This window comes from Peromyscus eremicus, chromosome 1 (genome assembly GCF_949786415.1).
Source record: "Peromyscus eremicus chromosome 1, PerEre_H2_v1, whole genome shotgun sequence".
NCBI classification, from domain to species: domain Eukaryota; kingdom Metazoa; phylum Chordata; class Mammalia; order Rodentia; family Cricetidae; genus Peromyscus; species Peromyscus eremicus.
The window spans coordinates 88,686,638-88,706,354 of NC_081416.1; the positions used below are offsets into that span (position 1 = coordinate 88,686,638).

A 19,717-nucleotide genomic window follows, 5' to 3' on the forward strand; every position below is an offset into this window, starting at 1 on the left:
AAACTCTACATTGATCTCATCAACAGACATAAACCTGTACAATAGGGCAGAAGATAAGTAGTCAATTGTTTAATATAAGAAGAGATAAATACATGCATGCACATGTATGTGCATAGCACTGAGGGGAAAAAAGATAAATTTGGATCCAAATTCTTAGGATTGGAAGCAATGTGTATAAATTCAAACATACTCTAAAGAATCAATCAGCTTCTTGGGATCTACAGGGGGAGGATAAACTACTTCATCAATATGCTTTCGATTGCAGTAGGCATATGCTGTTGACACATGCATGAACACTTCCAGATTCTTCATTTGCTGTGCAAGGAGAATAAGCTGTCGTGTAGCAATCACATTTAACTGAACAGCATCTCTGCAAAAGAAAGATACAATGAAAACTTAGAAATCTTATGTTTTTTTTTTCTTTAACCTATTTAAAAACCAAATCTGAACTTCATTAGGTAAGTACAGAGAAAGAAACACATTTTTCAGTTAATTTGCAATTTCTCCTTTAGCTCTGAGTTGGTGTATTTTATTTCAATATGAAGAACATTCATTTTTAACCAACTTTCTGTATGTATGAACTTTCTGATTATAAGATAAACTCCAATATAGGATTTGAAAAACAAAGCATACACTGTGATGTAAAACAGGATTATGAACAAAGCTGTGGAATCAGGCTGGGCTCAGACCCAGGTATGGCCTCCTTGTCAGCTAAAAGCAAATCAGATGGCAGAAGAGCAAGGCATATTAGGCATGGTTAGACAGAAAGTATCTCACTTTTTGGAAGCTGCGGAGTTAGTAAGGTGAGGTTAGCATGTGGCTGTTCCTATTCCTCTGATTTCTCTCAGGTTTTCACCCCTATATCTGGCTCTGTGTTTTCTATTAATAAGACTGTTTAGCAATTTGTCTACAGTCCATCAAGAGGTCTACTGTACAACATGGTAACTTATCTTAATAATATACCAGACTGTATCTGGAGGTTTTCCTGTGTCCTGCCCAGTCCTGCAGCCACTCAGACCCTGATAAACACACAGAGGCTTATATTATTTTCCAACTATATGGCCTAATGGCTCAGGCTTCTTCTCACTTACATCTTAAATTAACCCATTTCTATAAATCTCTACTTTGCCATATGGCCTGTGGTTTACCAGTACTTTACATCTTGCTTCTTCTGGCAGCGGCTAGCAGTGTCTCCTCAGCTCTGCCTTTCTCCTTCCTCTCTCTCTAGTTAGAAAGTCCCACCTAAACTTATTCTGCCTCACCAATGGCCAAACAGCTTTATTTATCAACCAATCAGAGCAACACACATTTACAGCATACAGAACGACATTCCACAGCATCAGACTACTGAAAATTATTGATTTTTAAAGTGTTCTCAAAACAAGTTATATGAGGTTATACACATATTAATTAGTTCACTTTAGCCATTCCACATGTATTGTACATAATAAATATACAGAGTGAGTCCCAAACCAGTGACACATCCAATCTCAAATAAGATAGACAGACAAATAGATAGATAGATGGATAGATAGATAGATAGACAGACAGACTGACAGACAAATAAATACATAAATAAATAAGTAGGGGAAGGCAGACACTCAACACTATTAAGTGGTAAAACTGGCAGAGTATTACATTCTTGTTATAACTACAAATTAATACAACTAACCTAAAAGAAACTAGGACAAAGTACCAGTAATTACAGAAATTATGCATTTATTAATCTAGTAACCTAATTTTCAGAGCAAAAACTCATCCAAAGCCTAATTTTTAAAAAAATACAATTTTTATAGCAAGTGAAAACTACACAAATTGTTATATATCAACATTACAGAATATCATGTAGTCACTAAAAGTATAACTATGAAAAACAATACAAGCATGTAAATTATTACTACGCTAAACTTAAAAGGTGAAATTATTAAATTAATATTCATAATTATGTAAAAATAATGTATACTCAAACATAGATCCAATTAACATTTTAAAGACAGGGTCATGTGGCCCAGGGCTGGCCTGGAACTCCCTCTGTTGCCTAGTATGACCTTATCTTAGAATCCTCCTACCTCCACCTCTTGAATTCTGGGATTACAAACATGTAACATTAAATCATGGAGGGAAATATTTTTATAAAAATGTAAATGGCTTTGAGCATTTTGCAAAATGCTCACATTGTCAGTGTTTAAGAAAAAATATGTCACAGACAATTCAGTCTACTTGACTGTATAGCATTACTTTGATATCTATCTGTCTGAAAACAATGGGGACAAGGAGGATATTGTTCAGGAAGAGGTATACCGAGAATATTTTATTACAAGCTCCTGAGGACAGGACAAAAAGTTCTGGGTCACTAGAAACAAGGTGTAACTCATAAAAGGAAAAAGCTAAATAAATAAATAAAGATCTCTTAAGATTTTATTTTTTCTTCTAGTTGCACCTGAGATCCTACAGAGAAAAAAAAATTTTTTTTTTAAATGAAACTAAGATGGGGGTCTTATGATCTTCCCAAATCTCAACTAAGGAGAAAACATCTGTTCAAATGGAAATCTAACAAAAAACCTTTCACAGGGAGGATACTACCCACTAGAGCAATAGAGAACGCATTATTTTCTTTCTCATTTACAAAACAATGGGGATAAAGAGAATGATGTTTTAGAGAAAAGACACAAGGGATATTCTGTTGCACTGTCCTGAGGATGGTGACAAGAGTTTCTAGGTCACTGAAATGAGGAATAAATCAGGAGGCACACTCCTGTGCCTTGAGTCTCTCCACTCTATTTGTATCTGAGAGCCCAAACCTGAAGCCATATTAAAACAACATAAGTTAGTTTAGTATCTGCCAGGTTAGTTTTAACCTCACTCAATAGAAATACTACTTTCTATTTTGTTGAACTTCAGGCTGAGTCCCTTACATGATAGATCAGAAAGTAAGTAAACAGAAATAAAGTTCTCATGTTTTGCTTTATGAAATCATAAATGTATCTTAAGACGCAGGGACAAATACAATCAAGAAATCTACATTTTAAAACTTGTTTTCCAGTTACTGTAGTTTTCTTTAGAGGTGGAAAGAGGCAGATAATATTTTTATTAAAGGCAGATTTCCCTACAGGAGCACTTACGAAGAGTTCACAGCACGAGACAAAGCCAGAACTAGAAAAAAAGGCATCAACACAAAGTGCCCACACAAGCACCAGGATTCACCACAGGCCCTTCCTCACTTTTTTCTAATCATATTACATTCTTAAAGTCTAAGACTAATACACTTAGACTTCATCATTCCTTTATCTTAATCTATACTTCACTCCTTTTGGAAAACCGACTCCATACTCTTTACCTTATCATCTAGAACTGCTCCATTCCTAAAATCTCATGTGCTTTCCCCAAACAATCTGTTTATTCTTCCTTCTCTTCTGTTTTTGACCTCATGATGGCCTCTGGCCTCTTGATAATCCTCTCTACACAGCTGATACTGTCCCACCTAGTGACTACAAGACCCTGTGACCAACTACTTACACAACTACTTATTCCCCTTCTCCTTCCTCACCCCTTTATTCCTGTCAATTTCTCCCCACTTCAATATTTGAGAAACATGACCGAAAATTAATGAGCTTCACTCTTCAACTCTCAACATACGCCATTCAGTACTACCTGCATTTAGTCCTTTATCAACATAGTTAGCATATGCTCTGGTGCTTTATGAAAGGGTCCACGTCAAGTTTACCTTGGTTCCTCCCCAAGGCACTAGGCACAGTGTTATGGTGAATCTCCTCCTCCTATATCCCCTTAGAAGTAACAATTTTATATCATGTGATATATGTGGCTTAAAGGATGGTGATGGTTAGTTTTAAGTAGTTTTCCCCTAGGTGGCTATAATAGGCTATTTCCAGTTTTTCTGAATATCTGGCTCACGTCTAATGTTCTACCAATATTTAGATGTCAATATCCATTAGATCTACCTCACAGAGATAGTTATGGTGTGGTGACTAGGGCTAGGGCAGTGAACATTCATGACTTAACAAAGGGAGAAAAACAATAAATCATCTAGGCTTTCCAATATGGTCTCTCTAGTATAAGAAATTATAATAATGAAAAAATATCTTTACCATTAATGGTAGTCTTCTTAATCCAAGGAGAGCACAAAAGTAATATACTGAGGTCCTTCCGGTAAAGGTTACTTTGATGTGTTTTACCCTAATTAATGTTTGCTGTTAATAAAATTCCCCTTTAAATGCACCTAGTTTCCCCCTTTAAGTCAATGAGAACTATACCACAATTTGTATTATGCACCAGCCCCTGAAAACACACTAAATTTCATGTGACTGTATAAATGCTTTCTTTTGACTTTAAAGAAAATAATGAAAGCATGAACTATGAGGGGAAAGTTTATAGACTAGCCATTTTATAGTAATGAATTCTAAGGAAAAATAAAGCATCCACTAAAAATCAGTAATAGACAAGCAAAGTAGTATATGACTATAATCCCAGCATTTGGGAGGCTGAGGCAGAAGGAGCATAATATTAGGTTAGCCTGAGCTACTATAGCTTGATTAAAATAAAATCAAAGAGTATATTCATAATCTTGAAAATATTATTTAAAGTGCAATGTTAGATCTATATGCAAATATACATGCAAGGGAAAAGCTAAATGTTTAAAAGAAAAAAAAAGACTTTTCAGTGCTTAGCCCCAACTGATACATCTCTGATCAACTCCTGCTCAGGGAACATCACAAAAGAGGGGCAAAGAAATTCTAAGAGAGGCCCGGGAGGTCTGCTATGAGAAGAAAGCTGCACTCATGAAATCTCAGTAATATGGCTGCCTAAACAAAACCAAACAATGACAACACCAGGTAACCTGCCAACACAGGGAAATCTGAGAGTTTTACCGTGACAGCTGAGGAAGAGAGGGAATTGGTCTTTCCCAGGAATGAGTCCCCTAACTGGTTATCCAATATCAACTGGTAAATCCTTAAAACATACAATATGAACAACACTAAATGGACTTGGTAAGTTGTGTTTATGTATTTATTCATATATATGTGTATGTATATACATGTATACATAAAAAAATGAGGCTATGAATTTGAGAGACAGAAGGGATAATAGAGGAGGGACTAGGGAGAGGAGAACAAGGGGGAAATGATATAAATACAATATACATATATAAAATTTTTTAAGTTAATTATATAAAGGAATTTTCTTACTGATGAAGGTACAAATTCCTATGAGATAAAATGTAAGTACTGCTTTACATATATTTTCAAAGTTATTTGTTTCTATCTTTATTTGAAGAATAACATATGTTCATGGTAGGAATAATAATATGCAGATAAAACTAAAAAACAACTACCATCAATACAGAAAGACATGTATATATAACATACATGATATATGTATCTAATAAAGCAAGATTATATTACAGTGATTATGATATTATTTTGTCACTTTTGGATTCTAAACACATGACAATCACTGAGTGTCTCACCTGCTCGCTCACAAAAGAATTTAAAGACAGTGAGTAAAGCAACGACTTACAGACTCTGAGACTCTGTGGTAGAGAGGTAAAATGACACATCACTTAAACTTTGCAAAAGGAAGAAGAACATTTTCTGAGAAGTACCAATTTATAGGCAAGCAAACTCAACTTCAAGGAGGTTAAGAACTTGTCCAAACTCTTCAGTTAATAAACAACTAGGTCAAGACTAGAACTAAGGTGTGTAACTCCAAAACTTTTCCTTCTCTCTATAGTAATGCCTCAGCTGCCTCAGGAATAAAATGGATTCGCCTAGGACAAGCTAAGTAAAGTTATGACAGAAGGAACTGACAAATGAGCAATGTTCTGAAGAATGGAAAGCACAACCCCAGAACTCTAAGAGACAGTGATAGTCTCTTCACATACGCAAATGCTTGGCCTTGTGCTTTCACACAATGTAATTATTATTAAGAGTTACACTTCTATGTTTGAAAAATATGGAGGCTACTGCCAAAACCATTAGCAGTCAGAGCTTAACCTTTTGAACATTTTAAAGGGCTTTACAAATAGTTTTGAAACGTAAAAACAAATGCTTCATCATTTAAACTAGTATAAGACTATATCATAAAATTAACATAAAACTGTCTTTTAGACACACCATCAAAAATAAGTGTTATTAATTAAATGTCATTATTTGAAATGTAATATATATCTATTTTTTAAGAAGATTTATTTATGGCCGGGCGGCAGTGGCACACATCTTTAATCCCAGCACTCGGGAGACAGAGCCAGGCGGATCTCTGTGACTTTGAAGCCAGCATGGTCTACAGAGCGAGATCCAGGACAGGCACCAAAAACTACACAGAGAAACCTTGTCTCGAAAAAACAAAAACAAAAACAAAAAGGTTTATTTTTTTAGTTCATGTGTATGGATGTTTTGCCTGCATATACATCTGCGCACCACATATGTGCCTAGTGTCAATGGAGGCCAGAAGAGGTCAGCCAATCCCCTGCAATGAGCTACAGATGGCTGTGAGCCATCATGTGAGTGCTGGAAATCAACCCAGGTCCTTTGGAAAAGCAACCAGTACTCTTAACCACTGAGCCATCTCTCGAGCCCCTCATTTTATTTTTAAAATACTGATCACTTAGAACATTAGTTGTTTTTTTTTTCCTAGAAGCAGGATGTATCCAGAAGTTCAAATTAGGTTTAAAATTCAACTTTATTTCTCATGTGACCCTGTCTCTTAACAATGCTACCAAAGCAGAGTTTTTGAAATATAAACAAGGTGACTATAACATGAAAGTTATTTCTATCTTAGTATATAAAACTTGAGCTTAATTTTGATTACTGTTCTGGAATACATGGTGAAGAGTGGAAGCAAACAGCTACTGGGGTAGTCGATTCTAACAACACTTCTTGAAAAGGTAGACAACACAGCTGAGTAACTATTCCTGCTTCTTACCCAAGTACACTCTGCTTTCTTCCAATCCATTGCTTGCCTCTGTCCTATTTTATAACATCATGGCAAGGTTTTCTAATCAGCATATACTAGCTGTCTTTTATTTGCAAAATGATTATAAAAATAAAAGAATCTTACTAACTTCCATAGGACACTGAAATTCAGTTTCACATCACTTTCAAAACAACCTCACTAAAAGGTGGAATTAAAATTACATTTGAAATGTATGAAATTCAAATGTTAACAAGTATCTGTACTTACCTTAAATTTTCATTAAATCTTACAGTAGCTGCACAGTGGAATATGATATTGGTAGAATCTATAATGACCTCCTTATCTTCTTCACTGAGAGCGAGTTTAGGTTGGGTGAGTTCACTGTTGATTGCTATAATTTTGTCTTTAAAATCTGGATTTTCATCTCTCAACCTGTCAAAAAGCTATCAAACAGGAAGATTTTTATTCTAGGATAGTATTTCTCACTTCCCAAAAGCTATTACAAACCATTTCCCCACCAAGGACAGCCAACTTTAAAATTTTAAATTTCATGGGGCATAGACGATTGCTCATAGAGTTGAGACTCAAGAGAGTTCAAGAGGTGCTTCTAGAAAGAGAGATGGCAGTCAGCAGCACAAACATTAACTGTCCATGCTAGCTACTCAGACTGCCTTATGCCTCAGAACAGGTTTAAGAAATAACAGACATCTGGACAATGATAGTCTCACCCTCCAACACTGCCAGTTAACTGCTTGACTCTTTTAAAAGGTTTTAAAAACTGTTTAATTATATGTGTATGTGTCTATACACTGGAGTGCAGTGCCAACAGAGGCCAGAAGATGTGGTATCCCCTGGAGTTAAGAGTTATAGAAAGTTCTTAGAGAAAATGACATCGAATCAGAGACCTGAAGAATCAACAGAACATGTAGGCACACAGGTGAGTGATAGGGACAAAAGTGAGAGAGAGAAGACCCTGAAATTTCAAAGCAGAATATCATTCCTGCACAGGATGAAAAAAAAAAAACGTACATTTTAGAAAGAAACATCAACTGGACTTGTTTGGGATTTTTTTTTTTTTTTTGGTGGGGTAGATAAATGCTATTCTAGGAGGGCAAGGACTTCAGCTAATCTGCAAGACCCTAGATAGAGAAACTGAAAGATACAATCTCAAATATCTGTTAAGTAAGTAAAGTCATTAGATTAGAAACATTGAAAATAAAGAACGTTGAAGATTCAAAGTCAGTCTTCGGAATGTTGACTACACATTACCATCATTATATCCTAGAAGAGAAGTCTAATAAAGGTTTAGTTTTGTGGGACTGGAGTTCAGAAAGGGAGAGAAAGAACCAATATAGATTATACTGACCACACACAGTTAATAACTGAAGGATGTCCTGAGAATGGAACAGACAGGAACAGCAATGAGCACCCCAAATCCAAACTATACAAACTACTTCCAAATCTAATTTAAAGAACAACCATTCAACTGACCCAAAAAAAAAAAAAAAAAAAAAAACAACAGAGGGTGCTGTACAACTACTTCACCAGACCTAATAAAACCAGATCAAGGATTATGATAGGTACCTTTAGAATATCAACATTTAAGAGGCAAGCAGAGAAAGAGGAGCCTAGGGGAGGGCCACAAGTACTTTTTAACACCTCAATCTACACCGAGGACATGTTCATGCTGCTTCAATGGTTAAATCTTCCCTTTATCAGCCATTATCTCTTTTTTCAATACCATCTTCTCCAGTTATTGAAACCCAACAGTATGCCCATTACTTCCTACTTTTAGAATCTTTTAAAACTTACTTTATGGCCAGCTATTGCACTTTTTTGTTGGGGAGGGTGCTGAGGATGGAACCCAGGGCCTCTTCACATATTCCAGGCAAGTACTCTACCACTGACTGAGTTATGTATTTATATCCACAGTCCATGATCAACTATTCTAATTTTAATTGAATCCACACTATCCAATCAAGTTTCTTTTCCTGGAGGCATTCCCATAAATCAATGGTTCTCAACCTGAGGCAATTCTGGTCCTCAGGAAACATTTGGTGATATCTGGAAATACTTGTTACAACTGGGGCCCAATTTACAAAGGCCAGGAATGCTGTTGATCACCCAATAATGCAGCAGTACTTTGTAACAAAATACTATCCAGCCCAAAACATTAATTATGCTGAAGGATGAAAATGCTTAGGTTAACAGGCCCCCTTTGGTATATACATTCTATCTATGCTCTTTATTTCAGTTTCAAAATCATAGTGTGCTTTAAAACTTCCTACTAATGTGAGTGGTGGTGGTGCCCACCTTTAATCCCAGCATTCAGAAGGCAGAGGTAGGCAGATCTCTATGAGTTCAAGCCAGCCTGAACTCTGAGACTCTGTTCTGAGACAGCCAGATCTACACAGGAAAACCTTGTTGCAAAAAACCAAAAAAGAACAAAAACAAAACTTTCCACTAATTTCACATGAATAACACATGAATGGTTTGACACAAAAAGCATTCATTTTTATTTATTTACTAGTAATGCTATACATCTGGGAACTAGGATTATGTAGTGGAATATGTATTAGGTGGGAACTAGAAGCACAAGAAAGAAAAAAAACGTATTTCAGTTTCCTTTTCAAATATTTGGGGATAAAACACTTTAGGTATAGGTTAAATCATAACAGTTTAATGAAATTTTAACATAAATTATCTCCTTTCATTACCAATTAAGACATTTTACAAACACTACCCTAAATACCTCACTTATGCTCAAAAATGTTACATTTCACTCAGGTTCTCAATTTCAAACATGGCATCAACTTCAATAACGTTCCTTCTAATCTCCTCTTGATACCTTTATACTCTCTCTTCTTAAAACTGAAAGAGAACCTTTTACTAGGAAGGAGGACTACCGGGACAGGGACTAAACACAGTAGTCACAAGCACTTCATAGTAAAATGCCAACACTAATAAAAGCAAAAGGCCAAGAAAGCAACAAAACACTCATGAGGTGTTTTTACTCAGAGCAAGCATAGTGGTCTCCTAACCTCTTAATGACTCCTTTCTCCTGAGTCTTAAAGGAAGCAAAGAATAAAAGGAGAGGTAACAGTTAAGGGAAACTACTATAGACTAACTGGAAAACCTGAAAAGTATAAAGATAGTTTCTAAACTTCTGAGAAAGGAACTTACATCTCGGCTTTGAAGGAAAAAAAAAAAGCAACATAATTAAGAGTACCTGATGTGTATGGCTTTAGAAATATGACAGGACAATATGTTCCAATCAAAGAAGTACCATAAACTCCTATTGAAGGTCATTCACAGTGAAAAATCTGGCTGGTAGTTGTGGAGGGGGTTGCTAGATATGGTTTTTCTTTTATTGCCTTTTTTTTTTAATTAGAATCTATGAGTTCCAAGACAGCAAGGGCTACACAGAGAGAGCCTGTCTCAAAAAAACAAAAGCAAAAGCAAAAACAAACAATAACAAAAAAAAAAACAGAATTTAAGTACACAAACAAGTATCATTCTCATTCTTAAATAAGTAAGTGAAAATCCTTTCTGAACTATGCCTGCAGTCAGATTCCTTATATTTATCAAAACTGATCTCGAAGATTGAAATTTACTATCTATAATGTCATATAAATTTATTCCTTCTGGGGGAATTCACTAGCTTATTGTGATTCTGAAATAGTTTTACTTTTTGCTAATTTCCAGTTTTTGTTAGTAATATTTTTCTAAAGGTTCAAAATGGTGAACACTTTATATGATCCCTCTGTCTTCTGCCAAATGAGAAATGTGATCCTGCTACCATTACTATTATGAGGACTAATTCTAGTACTTATAAAGTACATTAAAACATAGTCTCACAGCATGGTAGTAGGTACTTCAGAAACTAATTATTGTTATCTGAAGACTAAACTAGCTGATAGCTACAAATAACCCATCTCAACTATTCTAAAAGCATACTTGAAATATCAATCATAATAGTAGTTTAACCTTATAAAAAATTTGATCTAGCATAAAAGAAAGCTGTTTTCATTTCCTGATTCTAGTTCACTGCCACACTGCAGGAACTTAGCAATTTTTCCCCAGGGTTTTTTTTTTGGGGGGGGGGGTGAAGGGGGCAGTGGAGAGACTGAAACAATATACTAAGCTAATGATGCTTCACAAAATTCATACACAAGCATATACTTTTGTCCCCTTCTAAATTATCATCCTCTACACTTACCTTGCCACTAAGGATTTCTTCAACGCGCTCTTGTGGTGTTTGTCCAGCTTTCTGCCTCACCAAAACATAGACTGAATTCACCTTAGGACAAGATCTCAGCAACTTTTCCAGGAGCACCTTCCCTAAGAAACCAGTAGCTCCTGTGAGGAGGATATTCTTGCCTTCATAGTATTCTGGGATTGAAACCATTTTGACTATGAGAGAAACATGACAACATACGCATTAGTTTATGAATGTATGTTTAATCTTATTTAAAAACCTCTCAGTTTCCACATAAATATTTTAAAAGACTGGCAAAAATCAAAATTGAATATTGATAAGAGAAGACTCCTTTGGTTCATTATAGTACAGAGGAAGCAAGAATAGACTGCAGCTCCTCAAGACCTTGTTCTTTCCTGGATCACCACAGACAAGTCACTCACCTTTTCAGGCCCCAAGTTTCTTTAGTACAGTTGTATTTAAAAGATCTCTAAAACATTACATTCAGAACTCAAATATTCATTCAACCTCTGTGAAACCTTGAATACAACCAAATGATGGTTTTCTCTTCCCAAAGAAATTTATAACTCTGAATGGAGGTCAGCAGACTCAAATCGCTAAGCTTGAATAACACTGCCAGGTGCCAGTCACCTGTCATCAATCACTTAACTAGGAAGAGGTAACATCAAATCCTTTCTTCTACACATTCATGACAATAAGCAACAACAACAAAAAAAAAAAAAAAAAAAAAAGAGAGAGAGGGAGTGGAAAAATATACAAGAAAACGGGAGGTAGAGATGAATGGAGTGAGTATAGGGAGATCTATGAAATATGTTAAAACCAAGACTATACGATATTGAAATCCAAGCTCTATGTTATTTAGAAATCCATATGCATAGAATGAAATATTAACACATGCCTGAGGGCATGCAATGCAACCAGAGAAGAAAAAAGCTTCAATGCTAAAGTCTCATTTAAGCTGGAAATTCTAATAGATATATGTGCTTATGTTCAAGGTTCTCATAATTTATAAGTGTTCTGTAAAAATCTGAAAGTGTAAGCCACCTTTCTCGACAAGTGTGGCAATTACTCCTCAAAAAAGCTTCTCTTTACAGAAAATGGAGAGCGTCACACTGTATACAATACAGAGATCCAATTATGGGGAGCCAAGCCCAACAGATAACATTTACATCACACAGTTCCTGCATCTATGGCTCAGGGAACATCACTGAAAGGGAATGAAAAGATTTTAAGAACCAGAATACCAGTAAACCAGCCATGAAATAGTCTCTCCTAGAAATATCAATGGACAAGATAATGTAAGAAGGGGAAAATTTAGAAATCTCACTCCGAGATAAAGAACTATAGGCAACTTCTTAATTGCTGGAAGAAGAAGTAGCCTCTCCCTTATTGGCTGTCCAATGCCAGCTGCTCAGCCTTGAAACCATATATATAAAAATCAGCAAAAAAATGGACATAACAGGTTACATTTATTTTTGCATACACACACATACATATATGACTGTATATAACATACAATCAAAGAAAAAAAGGCTATCAAGTTGAGAGTTGTGTGGCATGGGAGGAATTCAAGAGAGGGTAGCTGGGAGAGGCTGGAGGGAGGAAATGGAGGAGGAAGTGGTATCATTTCTATTTCAACTAAAAACATTTTTTAAAATCTAGAAACAGCCGGGCGGTGGTGGCGCACGCCTTTAATCCCAGCACTCGGGAGGCAGAGCCAGGTGGATCTCTGTGAGTTCGAGGCCAGCCTGGGCTACCAAGTGAGTTCCAGGAAAGGCGCAAAGCTACCCAGAGAAACCCTGTCTCGAAAAACAAAACAAAACAAAACAAAAAATCTAGAAACAAAAAACGTCATGAATAAGCAAAATAAGGGGAGAAGAATAAAGCAGAAGAACAGATAAGAATGAATTGACAGAGAGGCCATGGCAGAAGAAGAAAAGTACTCTAAGGAGGTCAGAGCTGTATTTAACATCTTCCCACTGAAACCCAGGAGAAAAACTCAGGATCAAGAAGCCAAATTAGAATATGAAGTCATCAAGGTAATCAGAAAGCATGCACACAGAACAGCAGAATTGTTCCTGGCAGTCTCATTTCCTAAATAAATATTGGCTCCACTCTTAAAATTTGTATATACTTAGGGGAGCATCCAATTGAGTGCTTGGGGCAAAACTGAAATAGGCTGTTTCAGGGTGCACCAAACATCCTTAAGGAGGTGGAAAAAGCAGATCTGCAGAAAGGAAACAAAAACAGCCAACAGAAGAGAAGAAAAGAAAAAAAAAGTCTATACAGCATTTTGTCTCCAGTATAGATTTTAAGGCATTGACCTATCTGTCTGCTCCTGGCCCTTTATGTATATTCCAGGAAGCTCTCAACCAGCAATCCCATCTCAGGAAAAATTCTTAGAAAAAAGATATCTCCAAAATCAAAATCAGCTACCAAAACCAAATGCCTAGTCCTTCACAACCCAACTACAAAGTAGGATAATGAAAACATCAAGAAGATATTGAAGTTTTATAAATACCCTCCAAGCCATTTATAAATATCATTCAAACCATTTATAAGAATATTGCATCTACATAATAATGACCTTTAAAGCCAAAAGTAACTTAACAAAATTCCCAATGAGGTACTGGTCGAGGAGGCCTCCCAAACAATACAGGCTCTTTGCCACTCACGTTGGTTGCCCAACAGAACTACTTAATAAGACCCTATTGCTGAAAACATCACATACTTTGGTTGCAAAGTGCAGAGAATCAAGCTGGAACAGGTTGGAAGCTTCCTCCCTGCTAGTAAGCTTTCACTGTACTGAAGGTACTATGCAGTCTGCCGGAGGAGTAAAGGCATCAACAGTCTTACTCAGCCATGATCCCTACAATCTGCAGTACCAACCTGCCATGCAAGATGTGCTCACCCATACAATGGTGCATGATTATTATGGGAGTAACCAACTGTTCTCTTACTGTATTTGAGGCCCACTCCACAACAGAGAATTCATATCTGGTACTGTAACCTGATCCAAAACCCCATGGCTACAGAGAAAGGTCTTAGGCCCTAAAGGGGACACTTACTACTTACTGTTGTTTTGGTAAATTACTACAGCACCAAGCTATTCTCTAAATATCTATATTTATATCCAGACAAATGTTATTTTAAGATTCAAAGAAACTTCTCTTTGCAATGTACAGTAAGGAATGTAGAGACCAATGGCTGCTCAAGGTACTGAGAATAAGTGTCAGCTAAGTGCTTAGGACATCTATACCACACCTTCTAAGGGCCAGGAAACTTCAAGGAAAAGGGGTGAAAAGAATGTAAGAACTGGAAGACAGGAAGGAAGATTGCTGAAATGTTGTCTTCTAGGCATGGCACAGCCTGTCACAACAGCTATGACTATCTACAATAAGTCTAAACAAGATGGGACCTATCAACAATCAATCATTGACCAGGAAGGAGTCCACGGGGCTCTATTCCTCCCTGCTAAATCACTGGCTACTAATGGATTCTGGGGAAGGGGCAGTATTGTCTTCAGTTGTATACCCCACTAAGAAACCCACCAAGTGCTGATGGATAGAACCATATCCATAGTCACAGATAATCCTAGTCAAACTCTATAGATCTAAAAAAAAAAAATTGAAAGAGAATTAATAGGGGTAAAAAGGAGATAAGGAATTACAGTAATAAGACTGCCCTTTCCACATGTATGAAGTTATCAAAAAACAAATCCAGTAAAGGTTTAAAATATTGCATCTAGCTGGGCAGTGGTGGCACATACCTTTAATCCCAGCACTCAGGAGGCAAAGCCAGGCAGATCTCAGTGAGTTCAAGGCCAGCCTGGTCTACAAAGCAAGTTCCAGGACAGGCTCCAAAGCTACACAGAGAAACTCTGTCTCGGAAAAAAAACAAAACAAAACCACAACAACAAAAAAATTGCAACTACAAAATAATTACTCTGAAAAAGGAACAAAGATATACCATGTTTGGAAATCAGCAATTCACATAAAGGTAGAAAATCCAAGAAGTAACCAACAAAGAATCAATTAGTGAATGAGTTTAACAAGCTCCTACCATCAGTGGGCAAGCAGCTACAGCACTGCACTCTTGAGAACCGCACAGGATTATCCTTCCCTCCTGGAAAGGGTGAAGATACCTAGCAACTAGAAGTTTCTCCAAGTATTTTCTGATTCAAAAGATTGGTAAAAACAAGTTAAAAGTCTAACAAAGTGCTGAGTACCAAGTACTACCACTGCTTTCAAGGAATTCACTCAGGTTTACTTGCCAAAAGTGTTTTCCAACAGCTGTTTAAAAAAAAGAGTATTTTCATTTAAAATTGCATTAAGATAAACATACCACAATGCTGCTTAAGATATATTCTTAACTAATAATTCAAATCCAGACTGCCGCTTAAGCTAAAGCTACTACTAATCTGAACTTGTTTTTATTTGTAGAACATGCAGGTCTTATGGGTAAACAGAGCCTAAACTGACCACAAATGGAGAATTAGAGAATGACTAGGATATCAACTTACACACAAAATAAACTTCTTTTAACTGTATCTACTTAACAAATATCCTAGTATTAATGGAAGGGTAATATGTTAATAGTTTGGAAACTTGATTAGGTGATTAAAATTAGAGTCCTCTCTCATTTTTTAACTTTTTAAACTCTTAGGATTTTCCAATAAGTACAAAAGCACAAAAATTTACCACTTAAAAAATAGAAATCCCCTTGCTCTGTGATGAAACTTAAAAAAAAACAACATTAAATTAAAACTTTCAATACAATGTTGTAACGGTTAATTTCAATTTTCAACTTTACTGAATTAAAAAACAAAGGCATTAATGAGGCACTCATTTAAGTGAGCCTGTAGGATATTTCCAGAGAGCTTTAAGCAAGGAAAAAAATGGATGACACTATCCCATGGGCTGGGTCCTGGACTAAGTAATATCTTCCGATATTATTTCCCATAAGTTTCCAGTAAGGTTTTTTGTTTTGTTTTGTTTTTCCCTAAATTCACTAAGCACACATGTATGAGCAGAATCTAATCTGAGCCAGTATCTTTTAACTAAACTCCACAGTTACAGAAAGCATAAAAAATTTCTACATACCTTCTAGAGAGATAAACACATCAATCATGGAAATAACTGAGCACACAACACCAGTTCAGAGGAAATGGAAGGGCTGGAGTAGATTATCTTAAAGGTCCTATTCAGTTCTAAGGTGCACAACTCAACTACAGAAGGAAAAATATACCCTTCTTCATGTCAGAGTATCCTGCCATTTACTGGGTGCAGATCATAGACGAGAACCTACTTTATAAAGAGATGGGTGTGAAATAAAGTGAATTCTAAATGAAGAATTCTTTAAAACTTCAAATCGTTTCACATACAAAAATGACAGGCCAAAATGCAGCAACGTAAAATCTGTTAATTGATTCAGGCAACTTCACTTTGCCAACATCTCTCTAAGAGCCATTTTCAAATGAAGCCAACCACAGGGAGGAAAATACAAAGAAATCTATTGTCAAACTCAGAACTGGAGTCAGAAAATCACCAGCTGGATTTAATTATTGTCATAATCAATTTTAATGAAAATACATCATACTTGGACAATAAGTAAGCCTATACCTAACATCAGTAGATTTATTTTCCTGTCCCACCAAACATGACCTACTTAAAGACTTTACCCAGATAAACTCATTCACGAGAATACGAGTAACAAAAACCCCAGGACAGTGGAGGAAAACAGATCAAGGTACAAGAATTCCTAAAATCTTGAACAACATGTGTAATAAATTCAAACACATTTTTACATGTAATCAAGGAAACCCCACGTGGATCACTAAATTTTGAAAATGAGTTGGACTTAAATGCCTTTGAAAAACAGCAAGTTAGGGCTATGAATAAACTGTCCAACCACAGCTTCTTAGCTGTACCTTGCCCCAAGCTTCTCCATTCAGACACCAATGTAAAGGTGAATCACTCAGTACATTATTTATACAAATAAACAACCACCACCATATATCAGGAGTAAGCAGGTACATTAAACTTACCAAGATACACTAGAGCAAGAAAAATAATTTCTCTGTGTAAGTAAATGACCAGCAAATGTTGAACAGAAATGAATCAAACCAAAAACAAGAGACATAGACTGCAGCATGGCACACCAATCCATGACTTTCTCAAGAACTAATCATGCATCCTCCAGCCTCTGCCTAGATCACCAGGCAACAAACTCCTGTCCTTGTACTCAGCTCAGCACCATCCTCCTGTCATTAACAATGCCCACACTGACACTATTCAGACTTTCACCTTTATATCAATTGATTCGTGGACCAAATACTGGCCACCTGAATTTAATTTACACTTCTTTGGCTCCTTTATATTCTTTAATCTTCTACAACAGTCTGTAATCTAAATATTATTTGAAGTGTAATGTGCAATTTTAGGGTTGTACTAGTGATTAACCTCAAACTGTAACAAATAATTTAACGACTGCAAGAGTCGAAATTTCAAGTGAAACCAGGAATACTGGTGAAGTTAAGCTGATAAAATTTACATGGCTTGCAAACTTCACATTCAACACATTTCTGACAGTGTAGAAAGGCACAAGCCACAGTTTGTGTTACTGTCATAGCTCATTTACCGGCAACTAACATGGTCAGCAGGATTCTGTTTGGCAAAGACAGAATCCAGTGAATAGAGATTACTGGCAAAATAACTGAAAATATGTGAAAAAAAAAATCAAGCAAATTAAGCCATTTAATGATGCAGGCAAAACTGAGTACCCATACTACATATTTTTTAACTAATGAACAAGTTTTTAAATAATCATTAAATTTGTAGTATAACTGTTAAGCCTCAAAAAAAAGATTATTACTAAAGATTAAAAGCTATTAATTTATTGGTTGAATACTGCAGTCCACACATGCACATATACTCACTTTTTAGTTTGAGGAAAGAAATTAATGATTTTTTAGCAAAACCAAACTTTTATCAAGTATCTGAACGTTCAAAGAAACAAACCAGAGCTATTCACTTACCAGCTGACAATAATTAACAAGCCCTCAGACACTCTTAAGAGCTCTGGTCCTACTCTCAGACTGCTCTAGTAGATACACTACATACATGTAGCCCCTTCAACCCCACTATTCTGAAACTTTTAAACACAGAAATGGAGATAAACCATAATAGTACTTATATAGTAAAACTGAGTGTGATCACTTTGGAAAGCTTCCTGGCAGTATTTAGGAACATTTGTAAACATATGTGGGCACTAAGAGTTAATAAATACTATCTTTTAAAAGCCTCAAATACTCATTGGTAGTAAAATGTAATTACAGCAACATGTTATATATATTCTACATAGCAATGTAGTCGCAAGAGTTCTCAAATATTAGCCAAAAATACAGATGAAAAAAATAATATAGTCTGTGTGATTATATGAAGTACACACACACACACACACACACACACACACACACACACACACACACACACACACCAGAAGTCAAGATAGTGTTTACCTCAAGGAGAAGGAAGGGGCACAAAGGAGACTGTGAGGATCTAATTCTTTCTACTTCCTTGGCCCAAGTGTGACTACATGAGTGAGTTCACTTTATGATTACTCACTGACAAAGCTGTACTTGTAAACTTCTGCTTAGACTTCAAGTTTTTTAGGCAGTTTTTCCTATGTCATTCCTAAGCCACACCATCACTCCTAAGTAGTCCTACAGGATGCCCTCCAAATTTAACTCGATTCTAATATAAGCAGCCTGAGACTATCTAGACCAATGGTTCTCAACCTGTGGGTTGTGAATCCTCTGGGGATCAAATGACCCTTTCACAGGGGATGCATATCAGATATCCTGCATATCAGATATTGATATTATGAGTCGTAACACTAGCAAAATTACAGTTATGAAGTAGCAACAAAAATAATGTTATGGTTGGGAGTCATCACAACATGAGGAACTGTATTAAAGGGTCACAGCCTTAGGAAGGTTGAGAACCACTGGTCTAGACCTCTTTTGAAATAACAGTATTTAAAGCATGCTAACTGCAAACACAGTACTGTGCCCAACTCAGGAACTCAAGAACTTCAGTCTGCAGGCTGGGTGCCACTTAGGCACTATGCTAAGGAGAAAGACAAGCACAGCTTTACAAGGCCTGACTTCATGAAGAGCCCAAAACCTTATACACAAAATTTATTACTTAGTATATCAACTGTTAAGCAACACGGAGCCAGAAATTTGGGTTAACGCCTTAGAGAGAGCAGAGAAAGCCACTAGCCAACCTTACCTCACCAACTCTGCAGCTTCCAAATGCAAGTTACTTCCTGTCTACCACACCTTTATTGCCTTGCTGTTCTGCCCTCTCATTGGCTATCTTAGCCCAGCTACTTCACTTCCTCTTCCTACACAGCTCTGTCACTTTCTGTCTGTACAGACCTCCAGGTCTCTATGGTTGGTACTGGGATTAAAGGCATGCGTCACCACACTTGGCTCTGTTCCCTAGTGTAGCCTTGAACACACAGAGATCCTGTCTGCTAAGGAATTAAGGGCATGTGCTGCCT

General features: G+C 36.4%; 1 protein-coding gene across 6 annotated transcripts in view; it reads right to left on the reverse strand.

Moving 5' to 3' along the window:
* Positions 1 to 19,717, reverse strand: part of Far1 (fatty acyl-CoA reductase 1) — a 61,542-nt gene that overhangs the window by 24,466 nt on the left and 17,359 nt on the right. For 5 of the 6 annotated variants that reach the window (XM_059268599.1, XM_059268556.1, XM_059268564.1 and 2 more), the window contains exons 3-5: positions 11,150 to 11,343; positions 7,198 to 7,373; positions 191 to 370 (exon numbers count right to left, since the gene is read on the reverse strand). In XM_059268599.1, coding sequence (XP_059124582.1) covers positions 191 to 370; positions 7,198 to 7,373; positions 11,150 to 11,338 — 545 coding nt within the window. In that variant the 5' untranslated portion in view covers positions 11,339 to 11,343. Of the gene's footprint in view, positions 1 to 190; positions 371 to 7,197; positions 7,374 to 11,149; positions 11,344 to 14,700; positions 14,721 to 19,717 lie in introns of those variants that run through there. The other variant, XM_059268591.1, reaches the window with a different exon arrangement.